General features: G+C 42.0%; 1 protein-coding gene across 1 annotated transcript; it reads right to left on the minus strand.

Annotated features, from left to right (window-relative positions):
- Nucleotides 1–5,276: 5,276 nt before the first annotated feature.
- On the minus strand, nt 5,277–19,489 carry LOC135495121 (solute carrier organic anion transporter family member 74D-like). The gene is made up of 10 exons (XM_064783543.1): nt 19,377–19,489; nt 14,094–14,800; nt 13,526–13,612; nt 11,888–12,079; nt 11,226–11,390; nt 10,767–10,950; nt 9,428–9,572; nt 9,117–9,280; nt 8,797–8,861; nt 5,277–8,621 (listed from the first exon to the last, which is right to left on the minus strand). The coding sequence occupies exons 2-10, from the start codon at nt 14,785–14,787 to the stop codon at nt 8,302–8,304; spliced, it is 2,016 nt and encodes a 671-aa protein (XP_064639613.1). The 5' UTR covers nt 14,788–14,800; nt 19,377–19,489; the 3' UTR covers nt 5,277–8,301.
- Between the last annotated feature and the right edge of the window lie 1,243 nt (nt 19,490–20,732).

Raw genomic sequence — 20,732 nt, forward strand, 5'->3', positions numbered from 1 at the left:
GCAAGGCGGTACGGGAACTCCTGCACTCTGACCACGTGACCTACATCAGTCATACCTCGCCTCCAGTGTACATTACTGATCTCCCAAATATAGGCATGCATGCACGTCACGACACGCCCACCACACACCCATAATATGGACCAACCAGCGCTCCGCTTACTACGCCACCACACGGGGCCTATTTGAACTACGTAGCGGTGTGATCATACAGGGTGATACAGAGAAGATTGACTACATCATGCAGTACCGGCTGGCACTTATCCGTAGAAACGTAGATGAAGGTTTATTACCGAAGGTTTTAGCCGGGTTTGGAGATGAAAAATGTGAATAAATTCCTTCGCTGTGAGCGATTTCGTACATATTCATGTACACATCGAGGGATGTAGAGATATTTTCCTGATGTAACCAGTTCTAAGCGGACACATTTTTTAGTGATTCCCGTGTGCATGTTTGTCATATCTACTGAGCTTTATCAGAGCATTATATATACAAATGATTCTTCTAATAAAAACGTTTTATTTTAGTATATGGAATACAAAACAATCACAAAAGCTTACTTTTGCTTTCATCGAAGAGCAATAATTATATATATGCAAATGGCGGCCCGTCATGAATATAAGTTTTTTTTAACGACAACAACACATTTCCAATGCATTCAATGGTGACGTCATCCTCCACAAAAAGGTTGATTCTGGAACTACTGGAAAATTGCTATCAATAAAGTCAGCTGGGACGAGATTGGCAGTTGGGAGGGTATAAATCGTGGAAGGAACGCGCCCGATTTCACGCGGTACTTGCACAGTGATTTCACGGTTTAGTACTGACTATTCCACGGTTTATCACTGGTTACATGGTTTCACTGATTCCAAGCTTTATCAACTGATTTAAAATAGGTTGGCCAGAAAGACATCAAAATGGAAATTCCAAGTAACAGAACTGATATTTCAACCCAAGTTCAACCCATCCAGCCGAGGCTTGAAAATCATGTAAGATTGGTCTTGTTTCAACGATTTCATTTCGCCGGGCATCTGTCAGACCACCCCACCAGGCATGGAAGAATTCCAAAGCCTTTTCTTGCAAGTCCTGTACGGCGACGGGTAGGCGTATTTCACGTTGCTGGAGAAACCATTCATGAAGCTCATTTTCAACTTGAGGCCAGCAACCGATATCTTTCGGTTTCACCCTTCTACTTCTTCCTTCATTCCCTTGTTGTCTTCGTTCCAAGCTTGGTAAGTCCCATTTACTGAACGTGTGGATCGATATTTTGTAGTGGTTCGCGTATTACGTCATGCTGGCCACCGTCCCATTCAAAAGGGCTGTCTGAAGGTCCTCTAGGTACCGAATTTTCTCCGTGACGGAATAACTCCTTCTTCGCTTCGGAAGAGGTTCATCTGCGTTGTCCATGATGTCGGTATATGGCAGAAAAAGAGGCCAAGACTGGTTTATAAACTCACCGGGTTATTAAACATAGGCCTACTTAATTCAAAAGATGAAATCGATGTATCTGACACTTCTATTCCATGCATAATTTTATGTTGCCTTTTTGGAGTCAGACAAGTACAAACAAGGTTATAAATTCATTAGATTGATTGAATTGCCCTCTGAAAATAAAACCTCATTCACACTTTCCAAATTTACTTTCATTCATTTTTTTTCAGAAACACCCGTTGAAATCCAGTAATTGGCGTCAGTTTTCCCAGAGATCATTTGAAGCAAGTTTACATCCTAGTTGGAAATCTACAAGTAGTCATGTAATGTTTAATGCCCATGTCCGCACGGCGCTCCGGACCTCTGACTGGCCATACATGCTATATGCACACAATAGCTATAAATTACCATGATCTAGTTAGTACAGGAAGGGGTATGGCCTGAATATATGGAACCCACCATAAAAAGGTGAAACTAGAGTATGTACATTGTGCTCCTTGTGTATTACTTCATTCACGGCTATTTATGATGGTAGTATGTCTATAGTGGCGTTTACACCATACGAAAAGTTCTAGACCACCGTTTTTGTGTTTACACCATTGAAAAATTGATCCGGCTTAGTTTAGAACGCCAATTGCCGTTCTATCTAAAACCGGCAATCATTGGCGGATCAGGACCGCCTTTTGAGCCGGTGTAAAAGTTTAAAATGTCCTAGGATAAAATGTCCGGGAAAAAGGATTCTATTATGCGCTTCAATCTCTGAGCTATTGACGGTCAGGGTCTCTATAGAACCATATTGCAGAATACAATAGGGCCGGACACTTTTTCCAGGGGGGACACTTTTTACTTTTACACCGGCTCAGAATTTAGAACGGCATTGCGAATGGTGTGGACAGAAAATACCGGTTTGTAACGTTTACTGAGTACGGCTACAGATGGCGCTTTTTGGAACTCTCCTCCTGTGGAGATAGAATCGCACAGCACGCTGTCATTTTACGTTATTCCAGAAGTGAGACGAACGTGGCTTCGTCCAGAATCTCCTCTAACTATAACTTCTGGTGTTCCCTGCTTCACCCCCACCACAGCAGTATGCAGACAATAGCAACAGCAGAAATATCATATTCCGCTGCCTTCTCTTCCGCACCACGCAGTATTGTGCAAGCATTCTTGCTTGATGAGGTGAACTGGTCCTAACACCATCATTTAGCGAGTCAAATCTTCTGTTCCCGCGTCGTAATCTCTTCACAAAATGCAGCAATAATGGCTTTTTAACTTTCATTTTCTGACATTTCCGTGTTTCCTTTTTTTCTTCTCATCACACAATTTGATCAATTCCACCCCGACCGGGAACAAGGTGCTTGCTATCGCCATCCCGCGGCCACTTCACAAACTATCATTGATGCTATTTATAACGCCACGGCGAGCTCACCTGCAGCGAGAATAAAATGGTGTGGACAGAAAAGATTTCTAAGCCGGCTTAGATTCTGAGCCGGTTTAAAAATGCCGGTCTAAATTGGTAAGGTGTGAACGCGGCTTATGCTCATATTTTGATGCTTTAATTTTTATGCAACAATTATGGGAAAAACTGTTGTGCTCATTGTGTACCGTTCTGACTGTAAATATCTTCTTTATTGAGGCAATAAAAATATTTTTTTTTAAATGGTTAGAAAAGACATTGGTATTACCACAGGATTTTATTGTTGTTCACATTTATCATAATATTCTGGCTCTTTAGCAATCAAGCGGAGTATGTTGGAAGAATTATCTATCAACTTCGAACAGAGCTACTGCTGGAAGTTCTCCTGATAATTTGAACCTAACTATCAGACTTCGCTGCTTGCACGTCAACAGAGATTCCATCTAGCCTGGTACACTAGGGTGATGGCGCCTTGGCCCTGTCGATTGTATCTGCAGCAGATTCGAGTCCTACTCTCTGTACGTGGCGGACAGAAACGATTCGCTGTAAGCTTTATAGTAGTTATGAGATTGGCATTATATGAGTCTCTGGACAACACCAGGAATAAGACACGCTTCACGCCGAGAAACCGTTCGCGACTGATTCTGGACGGTATCATTTGCTCGCCTCCGGCTATAAACCCGTCTGGATGTGTTGTAATGGCGCCTTGGCCCTGTCGAGTTTACGGTGGGTTATTCGTATATCTGCGTGTGTGTGCGATGCGTTTGACCGCGCTGAATAAGACACGCTTCACACCGAGAAACCGTTCGCGACTGATTCTGGTAGGGCATTGATTTATTGAGTCGAGTGTATCCAACTACATACCTTCTCCGATGCCTCTGAATCTGGATTTGGTGCTGTCGCCTACTTGCGCTATGTTTCTGAGAACCACCAAGTTGAATGCTCGTTGTTAGCTGCCAAGACCAGAGTCGCCCCGCTGAAGCCTGTACTTTCAATCCCCAGACTCGAACTGCAAGGAGCACTCCTAGCCTCCAGATTGGGAACTACACTAATGAAGGAGCTACACCTACCGATCACAGCATCCATATACTGGACCGATTCAACTACTGTCCTGAGATACTTGAAAAATGTGACGAAACGCTTCAAGTCCTTTGTCGCTAACAGAATCTCAGAGATCCTAGAAACAACCAACTCAGACCAGTGGCGATACATCCCAACTCATCTGAACCCTGCAGATTGCTGCTGACGCGGTATGAAGGCTGCAGCATTGTGCGCAGATGAGCAGTGGAAAACAGGCCCAACGTTTCTGAGACAAGAAGAAGATACCTGGCCTCGACTAGATGACCACAGTCCATTGAAAGATGTAGCTGCTAATGATCCGGAGGTGAAGAAAGTCATAAATGCTGTCACAACCAAATCGGTGGAGCAGAATGATGGAAACGGTGTGACGCCGAAGGTCATGGATTTGACCCCTCTAGTTAATCCATTACACTACTCATCATGGCACAGACTTATCATGAGGACAGCTTGGCTGAATCGGGCAATCTGCAACTTAGTCTCAGTGATCCCACGCTTCAAAATGAAACCCATCAGAGATGACACAGTCACAGTAAGCGAATATCAAGGAGCCGTGCAGTTTTGGATCCGTTCAGCCCAACATGAGATGTTTCCAGATGAAATTGGAGCCTTAGCCAAGCAAGAAGCAGTTGGCGAGAAAAGCCAATTAGCACCACTGACACCATGCTATGATGAAACCCTACAAGTCCTCAGAGTAGGTGGACGATTGAAAAAGGCCAACATACCAACTGAAGCAAAACACCAGATAATCCTGCCTGATAGCCATGTTGTGACGTCACTTCTGTTCGAAGACGATCCAAGGCACATTGTGGAGTAGAACATCTAGTTGCAGAAATGAGGCAAACATACTGGCCAATCCGGGCTAGAATCTCTGCGAAAAAAACCATCCGAAATTGCATGCTGTGCCGATTACATCGAGCTAAGCCATTCGTTCCCAGAATGGCGGATCTGCCAGATTGCCGGCTATCAGTCATATCGGGACCTTTCTATCACACCGGTCTAGATTACTTTGGACCTATGATGGTTAAGGTGCGTCGATCATCAGTCAAGAGATGGGGTTGCCTATTCACATGCCTAGGTACCAGAGCTGTTCACCTGGAACTGACCGAATCGTTGGAGACCGATGATTTCATCCTGTGCTTGCGGCGATTTATTGGTAGAAGGGGCCATCCAAGGTCCATCTATAGCGACAATGGCACCCACTTCAAAGGAGCCGATCATGAGCTGAATGGTTTGTTGCTGAATCTACATGTTTTCTAAAATTAGTCACACAGTATAAGAGACTTATCCAAGGGACAATATCCATACGAAGAACTGGACCTCATACTAAGATTGGAGTACGTGAAGTAATTTTCTTTATTTGAGCGTTATTCCAGGCCCTATGATCGACATAGTTTAAGTACTGGTACCGTACTTAACTTTTTATTAAAATTACAAAATTGTCGACAAATACTTTCATTTTACACAAAAATTCTATGATCAGTCTTGGGCTCAGTGTAACGCTTGAATAGTGAATTTTTGCTTCATTCTCGCAAACTATTCTGGATGATTCAATCTCGGAAGTATTCATGCTTATGCAAATATCAGAACTTTTCACGAAGACGGAATTTACCTGTAGTGACAGGTTGTTGAAAACATCCAAGGACATTGATACTAAATAGTTAATTCATTCATGATTCTTGTTACACCCATATCAAACCATAGCGTGGTTGATTTCAGACATTTTCCCGGCTTTGTACTGCCAGTCTTTAAAACTACTTATCAAACTCTTGCCAATCTCAGGCCTTTATTTATATGGGTTTAACAGAAATCATGCATGAACTTCGAGCTTTGACCAAGTCCAGCTTTAACTGGAGACAAATCATTTTCTCTCATGAGCTTCATTGAAGTAATTTATCTTTAACTGCCTCATGGCAAACTTTACAAAGAATGTTTCTTTGAGAAATATTCTATCTATATCTATATATCAATAGTCCACTCCATATATTATGGTGTTGACACTTTTTTGTACTTTCAGTACTTCAGTCCATTTAGAATGGCCTGCTTAATTTTTCTAATTATTGAGTTAATTCTTACTTAAAGTTAAAAGATCTTGTGCCAAGCTATTTGATCTTACACTCAACTTTTTGCTGCACCTAGTTATATTGAAGTTTTTGACTCTGTCGGGGGGGGGGGGGGGGGGTGGCAATGTTGCTGACTGGTCAATCTGTCTAAACCTCTCTATTATTTATGCTTCACTACATGTGCTCACACCTATGATCCCTATTCCTAAACTTTCTAGTGCTGCCATCTCTTGACTTCAGTTGCAGACTGGAGCCATCTTAAATTACACATTTCCAAAATTGTCTATTACAAAAACCAAAAATATCCCCATTTCCACATCAAATTTACAACCAGAACTCCCTGTGGTACTTACTACAAGTATGCCACAGGGATTCTAAGAGTCAATTAAATTATAGGGTAATTACAACTACTTTTTCTAAACTTTTTAATCAGTCAACTTATTGTCACCTCCCCCAGTAAATGCACTACATGTTGTACCTTGTGTAGTCTACACACAGCATCCCTTTTTTATGTACATGTATGCTGTGCATTTTTACTATGCACACATGCATGTACTAGTTTGTTCATAGTATATTAAAATATAAATATCTAAATTATCCTTTTTCTCCTTTTTTAAATTCTATTGTACTCATCACGTACAATTGGATAAATCATATTTTGTGCATTTTTGTGAAATACTATATATAAGAAATTGAAATGAGAAAGTTAGAAAAGTATTCATGTAAATTGTATCGGTTACCTTCTACATTGAATTGATTGGCGAACTAATAGCCATTTCACAAGAATTATCCATGGTGAATTTATAATCCAGCAATGCAAGAAGTAGCTATAAACTACTTAGGCACTTTTTAAAATCCAAGACTTTGGCTTCACTGAAACACTGTTCACAAAATGTCTTAGCGTATAAAGAGTATTATAGTTCGATGATGAGAATATGATCCAATAAAATATTATTCCCATTTGTGTCCCATGTAGGGGGTCTTATCAGGGTTGGGATACCACCCTCTCACAAGGTCAATTACACAATTTGGCATGATGTCCCGGTCAAGCAAAAGAAACTTAAATACTTTTTCTTTAAAACTTTTTATAATGAATAAAATGATCAAACCATATAAAATTGGGAATCAGAATAGACCAAAGTTCTTGAATATAATTTTGGTAAATCACCGAGGTATGCTGAACTAACAACCTATTGAGATTGTTTACCCTTTATCACACTTCAGTGTCAAACCTAATTAACCTCATCTGGCTGTTGCTCAGACAAGCGGCCTGATGTAGCATGTGGGCTGGACATAGGTAATTGGTTTCCACCCGGTGTTTGGGACCATATTATGGTCGGTCTTTAACTCTTAAATCAATGAACCATGTGTGACGACAACTGCATGGAATTTCCCAACTTGGAACAAGTTCATTTCTGCCTGTCATTTTAAAAACCATGGTGCTCAGTCATGCGCGACTACATAGACGTCTACTACTTCTACTTTACTGTGCTCCAATGTCAAAAGCTATATAATGTATGGTTTGAAAATATTAACCCATTTTGCTAGGATTATCTTTTTTATCATTCAGTCTGTATACACACTTTTTCAACATCCAAACATTTCCTTAAACATTGGCTTCTTTTGGGGCTTTCAAATAGATATCTCTCTCAAGACAATCACCTTGAAGGAAAGCAGTATTTATATCCACTAGCATTATACCAGTGGTGCAGGCAGGTTGAAATGGGCTAAACCTTGAATTGCATGCGCCGAAAGATTGAATCGCAATGAAAATCTAATGCAATACAAAGGGGTCATATCAAAGAGACAAATTAAACCAACCAATTGTCTTCAGACTCGGACCTTGTGTTGTTGCTTGCGTATAAAACTATCTCCTTGGCAAAATGGGTACTTAGTAATCAGTGGTTTGCGCGTAAATTGGGCCAAGAAGTTCTGACTGAGAACACAATCGAGGCACTAACTATTTATTCCTTTTGGTTCATGTATAGCCTATAGCGGAAAGATATTCCAACTCCGCTGATTATGACAGATACGTGGTACCTACTAGTATGCGTATCTCCCAGCACTCAAATGTTCACATACAATCATGAATGAAATAAAGAAAGAAATTTACATTTAAATATATACCACAAAGTACAAAATATTTGCTCTCACGTGGTTAACTTGTAGAAGTCCATGAAAGAAACGAGGCATGCATCACTCCATCTTGTCTCTGGCTGCATGCTTGTCACGGTTACATTTTCATCGTTTCCAGCCTCATGTTATTTTGGTTGAGGAGCAAACTAGGATATCACACATTTGGGTGACGACGTGACCTCACATTGACGTGACGGAGTAACTCTCCTTATATGAAGGCGCGTCACTTGAAGACCTGACAATTCGCGCCATTGATTGTTTATCTACCGTCTGGTTACTGGGGTAAATTATCTCTCTGGCGTTGAACCAAGAGACAAATAGAAATACTGGCTGAACACACGAAAGGCCGAATGTCACCAGATGGAAGTTGAGGCGAAAAGAGTCCGCGTCGTAATGGAGGCAGTTGGTCGCTTGGTCGTCTGGCATGGAGGCGTCACGTGGCTTGAAGATGACACATGATTTGTCAATGAAGAAACCGTAAATAATCGGGATAGGAATGGCTGAAAATTGGACAAATGTTGCATTGTATGACCGTTGCATTTTAAATGAAGGGGGTGAACTTTCATTAATGGCACAGTATCGTGGACTTGTCATTACTTGTAAACATAACCGGACTGAGAACACAAACAACTTGACAGATGGGTTTCTATTTCTTAGCACGTCCTTAACACCTACCTATGAAGCTGATTAATAGTGTGATGAATCCAAGGCTTAAGGACTTGTCATCTTCCGGGACACACCTGTAAGAAAACCAGCTAGTTATAACCCCACAACTTGTGCTTATTTAGCCAGGTAGATTATGTATTGATCATTTACACAACTGAGACGGACTAAAAAAAAACAAGTGGGATATTGTGAGGACTTCGATACCATACACTAACCACTCCTCTGTCATATTCTGGAAGTTTATTTCAATCTCGCGAAAGTGGATTTTAGCTCAAGTCAAGTTTGATTTATGTTTTAAATTGATTAAACCATGGCTGCTAAAGTATTACCTCATTGATAGAATGACCCATGGCATCTGGGCTAATGACGTCACAAATACAGCCACAAACAATATTAGGATGTAGCCAATCAGCATCAAGCATTTGCTGTCACATGACCCGTCGACGGCTTGTTTTGTTTTGGTTCCTACACAGCTGCAGTTGGTGTACATAATCTGAAATGAAGTACATGTATGTGATAATCATCCTGCAGATATCGACTGACTGGAACGATCTTTCTTTGACGTGTTTCAGTAATAAAATCTCTGGCTTCCTTGGGCCTTTGCACTCCATAACATGAAGGTGAATGATGGATTACGTACATTACCCATACTCTGTTGCTGATGCGTGCACCCGGCAAGGCAAGGCGAGAAGTAGTTAACTTTATCATCTCCACACACCGGCTGGTAGTCATTAGAAGAGCAGGCACATGGCGATAAACAGTTACTGACCAATAAACCATTAAAACTGAAATAAATTTGAGGTGACATTGATCAGAAAATAGTTTTGTCACCACTGGGCCGAGGAAGCATATCAAACAAATCTTCTTGATGAAACCTGCCTAGAATAGGATTTTGTTTGGTCTCAGGAGGCAGTTGTACCGTGAGCGTTCCTACCAATACGCCATTCTTCTATGCAATTCAACTGATTTGTCCTCTAGCCAATTAAAAGCTCATGAGCATGTTAGATACCCGGGCCCTCCTAACCATGATGACACTGGCGGGGAATGAACACGGCGCACAATTTATGGGGTGTAGACGAGTTTAAAAACAACTCAACAGCTCACCTTTCAAAGTCCCCCAGGGATGTTAATGGATATTGGAATAGAAGTAGATCTGGAAACAGTAGGATGGCTATTAATGTCATCATCAGCTCACCTTTCAAAGTCCCCCATGGGTGTTGATGGACATTGGAATAGAAGTAGATCTGGAAACAGTAGGATGGCCATCAACGTCATCATCAGCTTACCTTTCGAAGTCCCCCATTGGTGTTGATGGACATTGAAATAGAAGTAGATCTGGAAACGGTACGATGGCCATCAAGGTCATAATCAGCACATCTTTCAAAGTCCCTCATGGGTGTTGATGGACATTGGAATAGAAGTAGAACTGGAAAGAATAGGATGGCCAACAAGGTCATCATCAGCTCACCTTTTAATTCCTTTATGGGTGTTGATGAACACTGGAATAGAAGTAGATCTTGAAACAGTAGGATGGCAATCAAGGTCATCATAAGCTCACCTTTCAAAGGCCTCCACGGGTGTCGATGGACATTGGAATAGAAATAGAACTGGAAAGAGTAGGATGGCCATCAAGGTCATCTTCAGCTCACCTTTCAAAGTAATTAATGGGTGTTGATGAACACTGGAATAGAAGTAGATCTGGAAACAGTAGGATGGCCACCAATGCCATCATCAGCTCACTTTTCAAAATCCCCCATGGGTGTTGATGAACATTGGAATAGAAGTAGAACTGAAAACAGTAGGATGGCCCCCATGGGTAATGATGGACATTATAATAGAAGTAGATCTGGAAACAGTAGGATGGCCATCAACGTCATCATCAGCTTACCTTTCGAAGTCCCCCATTGGTGTTGATGGACATTGGAATAGAAGTAGAACTGGAAACAGTAGGATGGCCATCACGGTCATCATCAGCTCACCTTTCAAAGTCCCCCATGTGTGTTAATGGACATTGGAATAGAAGTAGAACTGGAAACAGTAGGATGGCCATCACGGTCATCATTAGAGAAAGGAGACACATCTGGTTGATCGATTGCTTCAACCGGGAAGTAAAGTTGCGGCCTACGATACACCCAACTACAGAGGCGAATGGCATGGTGATACCTACAAATGGTACGAATGAAAATGGACAGTTGATATTATGATCGGTGATGCCGGGATCGTTACTTTCTGTGGTTGGTAGCGATTGTTTACTGACACGACGAGGGTTTTTGGGTCAGAGACTTTTGATACTTGACTTTAATTAGACGCGAAGACATTCTTCTTCTCTGCTATCTTCATGGGAATGGCATTACTTGAGTCTTTCACCTTACACGTGTCCTGGTTTTATGTTTTCGAGATTGTTTTTTGCACTCGAATTCCAAGTGGCTGTAACTTACCTACAATTGCATTGGAAACAGATTCACAAACGTGGAACTGGGTTTGTATATACTTTGGTAGAAATATTGAGTAGCCATGAGCGCTAGCTACTTGGAACGCAGATGCAAGAGCTAGGGGCATGTAAACTGGGTTCTTTAGGAGTCGCCAGATAACGGATGGCATGCCTGTATAAAAGTAAAAATGGTATGAATTGATAAAATGGGTTTTGCTCTGAATTTTATCGATTGACATGGGTAAAAATACTATTCTGTCATCAATGGGTGATTGACAGGCGCGGTTAAACAGCACTATTACGCCGTCAGTTGGTGATTGACTGACGTGGGTAAATATCACTATTCCTTCGTCAGTTGGTGATTGACTGATATGGATAAACATCGTGATTTTGTCGTCAGTAAGTGACTGTCATTGTAACCGCCACTATTCCGTCATCAACGGCAAACTGCTTTCAACATGCAACATATACGTAGCAGACAATTTTTTGAGATCATGCAGAAACGTGTGCATGCTGATGCTTTTCAAATCATTCACGATTGAATTCATTGTGAACTTTCTGAATGCAAACCAAGTTTACATTTACGTCTTACCCTTGGTTGCTCAGTGATGATTTTCTAAATGATTTTAAAGAAAATTGTGGCACAGAGAACACGTATTGATGACCTACCCTTCATGCTAACCTTCTGTGATCTCGTCATGAGTCTTGTGATTCTTTCCCGCGTCTCCAAATACTCTGGAATAATCTCCTTTGGAACAAGTAATAGAGGAATGGTGCATAGAACTGAGAGTGCGCCACTGGCGAGGAAACCAACCCACCATGCACCCACCCAGCTCGGTGACTGAGGAGAGAAACCTGCAGCTGCCAAAGAAATGAACACGGTATCTCAGTATTCGCGATGACGGTAGGTCTATGACTATGCAAGTCCCCAGAAGAAGTATGTTTCATGCTTATACGCGACAGCTTTATATTTGATGAAACAAGTTTAAAGTACTCTAAATGAGTGCATTGCAGTTTGATGAGGTACTAATTCGAACTGTTAGTGCTCATACCGGCATCAACCGATGATATTAACTCGAGACTGGCAAGTGGTGGTGGTGGTGGTGGTGGTGGTGGTGGTGGTGATGATAATAATAATAATGTATGTTATCTGTTTAGCGCACATCAGTACGATTTGCTGTTAAAGCGCTACAACTGATTTATCACAGATAATGTCCCTTGAACAGCCAACGCTTTAGGTGCTTTTTAAAAGAGCCTGGATCCTCGACGCAAGGACCCAACGCGCCGCGTAGCGGCAAAATAACGAAGCTGGCGAAAAAATTATAACGGGTCACCGTGATCTCATTATGGACTTACAGCGCGATTATTGGGTTGTAACTATTTTGCTGTATATTGTCACGAGGAAAGAAAAGCACGCGACCTAACGCCAACCTATTTATGTAAAGTGATAATTAGAAGGTAGTTCAGGACATGTTAATAAATAATCATTCCTTATCGTCTTTTGAAAGCATTTTTAATTGTAAAAAGTATATGCCTACGTCACAGAGTCTCTGTAATGGTCATTTTTACCATAGCAGTCTCTCGCAGCCAGACCTTCTTCACTTATTAGTCTGGCGCAAGCCAGGCGTTCTTTGTACTAGACGTTTTCACCACAATGTATCTGGGCCAAAGAAACCCTGCGCAAGATTACCTCGAGCTGGAGCTAAGAAAAGATTATGTTAATGAGCACACTTCTTATTTGAGTTTTCCCAGAATGGTGCATATCGCGCGAAGCTACTTAGCCTAATACTGTTAGGCCCCGCGTGGTGGCGCTATGGCGGCCGCTGCAATCAAGATAGTGGTTGAGTCACTCTAGAAGCTACTTGGTCATAACAAATGACGTACCTAACCAAAATTGCTTACATTTTCGCATTGCTACAATGAAAGACCTAATACTGAAATTACATGTCTGTTGACTGTGCTTTAAGAGAGACTGGCATCATGCCTAGTCTTGCATCATGCCTAGACTGGCATCATGCCTAGTCTGGCATCATGCCTAGTCTCTCTGGCATCATGCCTAGACTGGCATCATGCCTAGTCTGGCATCATGCCTAGTCTCTCTTAAAGCACAGTCAACAGACACCACTATACACCCTCACACTCAGAAACCATAAACGCCCACGCCTTCCTGCTACCTTAATACTTCTGGATCACCATCATGTCCCTGGGCAGTTAATACCCATATTATCCACATTGCCGATACTATTACCCCGAGAGCTGACTAGAGAACAGTTAGAATACTCATACCATCATTGCCGATAATATTACCTCGAGAGCTGACGGGATATGCTGATGCAATCGATCCGATAAAGAATCCGACTACTGGCGCCACCATACGGACACCAAATGTAATGCCTGAAGAAAAGAATTGTATATGAAGATTGATTGAGGTAGTTGCTGGATACTCTGTAATAATGTATCCCGTAGACTCGTAGGGAAACACATGTACAGTACATGCAATAGAGTCGTTCATGTACTAGTGCATCTTGTACTAGTCACTGTGTACAAGTGCACCAGTACATTCCAATGGCCCAGTTCATTGTTGTATAGGGTGGACAAGTGCACATATTAATGCCGACGGGGTATAGCCCATTGAAAAATAGCCGATTCGCCTTGAAATGCCCTTTCGTAACAAAATAATGTGACCAATGGACTCTACTTCCGGGAGATATAAGCGCACTCGTTTGTACACTGTGCTAGTGATCGTTTTCAATGCTCGGCAAGATAATGTACCGTCGACTTAACAGTTCACCAAGACATGGAGTCGAAGCTGGTCATAATAAGTTCAGTTGTCCGACACACGCATGCATAAGCCCACTCCCATTAACAAGCTTACCTATATACAAGGACGCTTTCTCTTTCTCAGCATTATCATCTAAATAAGACATCCCGAGTGTCCATATGGCCGTCGGACCAGCGCCAGCTATCGCCAGGCATAACACCAGAACTGCAAATGCTGCCTGGTTCTGCAACAGAGACGACGTCATGCACACTGTAGTTGAATTAGAAATATTTTCCACCGAGCACAGTGAGATTGTTTCATTGCTACCATAAGCCACGGTCGTGTTCGCATTGATCATATAACTATCGGTTGCCGGAGTGTGATCAGTCAGGTCTTCTTTGAACATGAAATGTCCCAGGCTAAGAAGCATTGTTGCAATGCCAACAATGAATGCAGAAGCGGCTATAATGCGTGGTCTGTGTAGGCGATGTGCGTAGTGGCCCACAAATATAGCTGTCATCATGAACCCCCAGTCGTAACTACTCAGTATCAGGCCCGACTGCCTGCTAGAGAAACCAAATTGCTTTTCTAAGGTTGTAACCTGTGATACTAGATATGTAAAGGTTACTCCATGGCTCAGGGCGAAAAGACAGATGAACAATGTGAAGCGTTTTATTATTCCAAAGCGAACTGACTTTATCCAGTTGAATAACGGATAACACTTTTCACATGGTCTTGAATCCATATCGACCACAACCACCGTTTGACCCTGTCCGAGTTTTTTCGTTGTGATCTTCCGTCGCCCCATCCTGCCACGTGACCTACAATCGAAAGAACAAAAATACCATCAAATTACGATTCCAAAATGGGTTAAAAGGGTGATGGATGTATAGTACCCCCAGGTATATGGCACGGCTTAACCCGCCGGCCATGAGGGAATTCCTTTATGGCCCAGTGGTTGGCGCGTTGGCCCCAGAGTGGAAGTTAAAGCCCGCACCACACGGTGAAATTTGCGTGATGCAAGTGACACGCGTGCACGTTGCGACAGGCAAATTCTCACTGTGTGGGGTCGTTTTTTGCTGCGTATCTTCCTCGCGTGTCGAGACGCAGCCGATCTAGCATGTTTGATATTTTCTCGACACGCTAGGAAGTTAATCACCGTGTGGGGGCTACCTGCAGCAATGTTGCGCGAGTTCGACGAATCACAACAAGCAGATCGGTCACATGATTTATAGGTCAGTCACATGATACCAAAATGGCAGCGCCCGGGAACTGTCAAATCCTATGAGAAGTATTATGGACCAAGAAGACCAAATTGCCCTTATTCTCCTGCTGTTACTCCGTCGGAGGCGGCGCCGCGTGGACCGTAGTCTTTGGACAAGGCCATGGATTCAGAAAAGAGAGGATAAGGGGGCCTATGCAAATCTAATTGCTGAATTGCGGGAGGAGGACCCCATGAAGTATCGCCAGTTCCACAGAGCTGCCATTTTGGTATCATGTGACTGACCTATAAATCATGTGACCGATCTGCTTGTTGTGATTCGTCGAACTCGCGCAACATTGCTGCAGGTAGCCCCCACACGGTGATTGACTTCCTCGCGTGTCGAGAAAATATCAAACATGCTAGATCGGCTGCGTCTCGACTCGCGAGGGAAGATACGCAGCAAAAAACGACCCCACACAGTGAGAATTTGCCTGTCGCAACATGCACGCGTGTCACTTGCATCACGCAAATTTTCACCGTGTGGTGCAGGCTTAAGCAACGTTGAGCGCGGTCAACCTTTGGATCGGTGACCGGCGCGTATAATACATCTGGCAGACCTTTCCACGCGATGCGAGCTCTGGATTTGTAGTTCGGTACTGAGACGCATGAAGCGCTAAGTAGGATCGCGGACGATCCATCTCTGTCCGAAGGGGGGAATGATATATATTACCCCCAGGTATATGGCACGGCTTAACCCTTTCCTTTATGGCCCAGTGGTTGGCGCGTTGGCCCCAGAGTGGAAGTTAAGCAACGTTGAGCGCGGTCAACCTTGGGATCGGTGACCGGCGCGTACAATACATCTGCGTACAATACAATACAATGCCTTATTATCCGGCAACACAGTCCCTAGCTTGACCAACCGGCCTATTTTGAGCAATGCAAGGCATCATAATATAATCTACAGTGATATCACTTTTTCTTCTGAGTTCGGAGTTTTTGAAACACCAGACAGTTAGACAATTTTCGCTAACGAATTCGACATCCTAACAATGCCGCCACAGAGGTCCAGAGAGTATTCGATGCTGCTCTTCATTAGGAAGCAGGTCTGAAGCACGTGGGCTGGCAGGTTGGAGGGTCGAGGCCTATCAATTAGACGAGTGCATGTTTTTTACTCTCAAGTACATATTTGGAGAGGTATTGAAAAAATATTTGCTATGGCAAGTCTACAGATATAAAGAAATTATTTGATGAAAAAATTAATTTCGAATTTTGCTAATTGGGTAATAGGGGGCGTGTTTTGAGTTTTTTTTGCCAGTTGGCTGAAAACAGTGGAAATATCAAAGTCTGTCTAATTTGTCGATTATAAAAAAATTTCCGTGGTCAATCACCAATTTCCATCGCACCAGTTACTCGCAAGACTAACCCGTATCCGAATTTCAGTTTCACTACTTGACGCATTCTTTGATGCGTCGCGGTCAAACATTGACAATTTAACTGCTAAAAGGCTTAAAAAATCAATTGTGGTCTTGTCTCCATTTACACTACATTTTGGGTCAATATAGTGAAAAATTTGAATGTGCTCAAATCACTCTAATTCATTTAGAATATTGTATTGCTGATGATTTAAGGTCAAAACAAGCTAAAATAATGAGAAAAAAACTTAATTTGACTCAAATAAGAGTCAACCTAACCCCGGTCTAAGTTCGGTTTCATTTTTACAAGTCTTGCTGTGTTGCCATTCATTTTGTAATTTCTTTGAAACTACTTAGACCTTGATTCTGAAAGTTGTTCCCTAAGCAGCAAAGATATTCCTAAATCACATCCTAAATTTTCAGCTCCATAGCTTGCTTAAAAAATCAATTGTGGTCTTGTCTCATAATCACATCGAGCAGATTCTACCGATGCCTTTAATCGGTAGTGCTCTGTTCGTAATCGTTAGAACGTCACCTTGTCTCTTCCTGTCTAGTTGGGTGATGTTGTCAGTCTGGTGAGTATGGCATGCCAAAGCGGAATTTATTCAGGACAAATTTTTTACATCAGGACTGAATTTTTACGCCAGAGAATCACGCTACAAATTGCGAAATTGTACAAGAATTTATCTCAGGACAAAGATTTTACATCGCCAGGTAAAATATTCCTATCCATGTATTTTTTTCCCTTTAAAAAAAATTGTCAGGACGAAAAATACGGCAGGACTTTTTTCCTTCAGGATTTTTTCGAAGACAGGACGTTTTGCGGGCAGAACGAAAAATTCTCGCAGAATTTACGTGACTCCTGCCAGCGATCACGTGACTCCTGGCAGAAATCACGCGACCGCGAAATCGATGACGTCGCGCATCTCCCTTACACCCTCCGTATTCCTCCTAAGATCTCTTAAATATGGCATGCCAAAGCGGAATTTATTCAGGACAAATTTTTTACATCAGGACTGAATTTTTACGCCAGAATCACGCTACAAATAGCGCAATTGTGCATGAATTTATCTCAGGACAAAGATTTTACAACACCAGGTAAAATATTCCTATCCATGTATTTTTTTCCCTTCAGAATAATTTATTTTCACGTTTTAAAAAAAATTGTCAGGACGAAAAATACGGCAGGACTTTTTTCCTTCCGAATTTTTTCGACGCCAGGACTCACGTGGCTCCTGGCAGAACGCACGTGACCACTTAAACCGATGACGTCGTATATTATATTTTTGCAACTCACGAACTTTTCTGAAGCTTGGCGATTTTGCTATATGCAGCAATGGCGTTCAACTCCATAAATGCGGACGAATTGAACAATTTGTTCAACTGCAGCTCCTTTGATGATCTTTTAAGAGATCTTGGGAGGAATACTTACTTACTTTTAATGATAAAACACCACCAAACTCAGCCAAGCCACTGCATATTGGATAGTACATGTTGCATTGGAATTGGGGTTTCCCCGGTAACCTGGAGTCCACTGAAAAATCATTGATACCAGGGCGCCGAGTATCAACATGCATGAACATGCAATATCGTTCGTCCACTGTAAATCAACGAGGTGTCCTCGACCCTCCGCTGCGCGGCGGATAGGGTCGAGGTTACCTGGACTAAGCGAATTGGCAAAACACAGAAATGGCAAATGGAAACGCAGCGATGATGCTCGACGTCATCGTTTTCGCGGTCACTTGATTTCTGCCAAGAGTCACGTGATTTCTGCCAGGAGTCACGTGATCGCTGGCAGGAGTCACGTGAATTCTGCGAGAATTTTTCGTCCTGCCTGCAAAACGTCCTGACGTCGAAAAAATTCGGAAGGAAAAAAAGTCCTGCCGTATTTTTCGTACTGACAATTTTTTTTTAAAACGTGAAAATAAAATATTTCTGAAGGGGAAAAAAATTCATGGATATGAATATTTTACCTGGTGTTGTAAAATCCTTGTCCTGAGATAAGTTTTTGTACAGTTTGGCAATTTATAGCGTGATTCTGGCCTAAATTTTAGTCCTGATGTAAAAAATTGGTCCTGAATAAATTCCGCTTTGGCTTGCCATACTTAAAATGTCATCAAAGGAGCTGCAGTTGAACAAATTGTTCAATTCGTCCGCATTCATGGAGTTGGACGCCATTGCTGCATATAGCAAAATCGCCAAACTTCAGAAATGTTCGTGAGTTGCGAAAAATATAATATATGACGTCATCGGTTTAAGTGGTCACGTGCGTTCTGCCAGGAGTCACGTGAGTCCTGGCGTCGAAAAAATTCTGAAGGAAAAAAAGTCCTGCCGTATTTTTCGTCCTGACAATTTTCTTTAAACGTGAAAATAAATTATTCTGAAAGGAAAAAAATACATGGCTAGGAATATTTTACCTAGTGTTGTAAAATCTTTGTCCTGAGATAAATTCTTGTACAATTTCGCAATTTGTAGCGTGATTCTGGCGTAAAAAATCAGTCCTGATGTAAAAAATTTGTCCTGAATAAATTCCGCTTTGGCATGCCATAGGTGAGGGGGCTGGGGGGCTGGGAGTAAACATTATTTCTATCTCTCCATTGCTGGTCAGATTGTTCTTTAACAGGGCCTTTAACTGTTTGTAGGAGGACTTGATTATCGTTTGCTGCCGCCTTCTTAGGCCAGGGTGTCAGCTCGTTTGTGTCCATGTGCACCTCCATGTGCGGAGAGTGACCAATCTAAATTGATGGCCTATTCATGCATCTGCGGTTGATGTCAACTTACCGTGCTCTCAGATACTCCAGACTCCTTTGAGAGGGAACCACTAGATAATGCCTTTACACATCAAACTACAGTGTATGTATGTATACATCTATATCGGTTCTGAAACTCCAAGGAATGGCTGTCTAAAAATCAATGATATATACTGATTGATAATAAGTGCTGACCCGACCTGAATATAGAGTGTCTGGCCTGATCTTATCGCATAGATAATCGAGTGTCAGAAATGATTGTGTCTTTACTGTAAACCCGGCGTTATCCCGGCCACCATCTTGTCTTAGGTGAGTCCCACGATTGTTGGCGCCTGACCTGTTACATTTCGTTTTACCGGTAGGCTTTGAAGATACAACAGACTGTTATTTGTGCGCTTTTAATGCCTATTTGTGATCCGATTTGGAGTACAATGGATACATGAGTTGTAACTTGAAAGCAGGTAGCTTGGTATCGAATAGTTTTTGGAATTTTTGCATACAATGTCTCCCTGTTGAAGTCGCACAAATTTCACGATTCGAAAGTCAAGGCGAGCAATTTTCCACACTTTATTATTGGAACTAATATCATGTACATATCAACTCACTGTGGTTCTGAAGAGACTCTGACTGATGAGGCGACACATCACGCTCCTCAAACTATACTACAGAGTGGAAAAGTTTCCCTCACACAATTGATAGACAATAGAATTCTATTGTGTAAGGGAACAGTTTTAGGACTACCATGTAGTAAGTATAGTTTGGGTTTGAACTTCTGATATCTTTTGTGTCTAATTTTTTTGGTGTGGTCGGCTCATGGGATCGGATAAAAAAAAAAGTAAACTAGTTCATCTCCACCACCAATAATTTTAATCGGCACCATAAAACTATTAATGCATTGATGGTTTTAACAGTGTTTGTGACGAATTGAAGGAATTACTAACAAGAACGACTGGGGTAGTTCCAAAACTTTGTTTCTGCAAATAAAAATACAGTGCAAATTTAAAGTATGCCCCTTTTTTATCATATTACACAAACAATCCCCATACAAGGAGTTAACTCGTGGTCCGACAGGTGCTGCCACCTTCACGAAGATGGACAAACTGAGAAGCCAGAGAAGTCTCACAAACAGCATGACCTTCAATCATGAAAGTCCATATGTAGTTCCCAACAAAGATCTGATTCAGTACAACAGTTCACCAGCTACCAGCATGGCGCTAAAACAACGGGAAGCTACGAATATTACTAGTACTCGAATATTACAAATATTGAGACTTCGCCCTGGAACCACACAAATACATGTAGGCCTAATGCATCAGCAGCGTACATCAATCCTGACGGTTTTCTCAACAAAGCATTGCCTTCAAAAGACGCTTGGGGTTTTTCTTAT

Source organism: Lineus longissimus, chromosome 10 (genome assembly GCF_910592395.1).
Source record: "Lineus longissimus chromosome 10, tnLinLong1.2, whole genome shotgun sequence".
Lineage (NCBI taxonomy): Eukaryota > Metazoa > Nemertea > Pilidiophora > Heteronemertea > Lineidae > Lineus > Lineus longissimus.

What these genes read in the sequence shown, in the direction of transcription:
- LOC135495121 (XM_064783543.1), bottom strand. Translation starts at nt 14,787, where the DNA reads ATGGGGCGACGGAAGATCACAACGAAAAAACTCGGACAGGGTCAAACG. An exon ending in AGCAACAGAGTATGGGTAAT is followed by an intron (nt 9,281 to 9,427) that starts GTACGTAATCCA and finishes ACTTCATTTCAG; the next exon opens with ATTATGTACACCAACTGCAG. An exon ending in TGGGTCATTCTATCAATGAG is followed by an intron (nt 8,862 to 9,116) that starts GTAATACTTTAG and finishes GTTTTCTTACAG; the next exon opens with GTGTGTCCCGGAAGATGACA.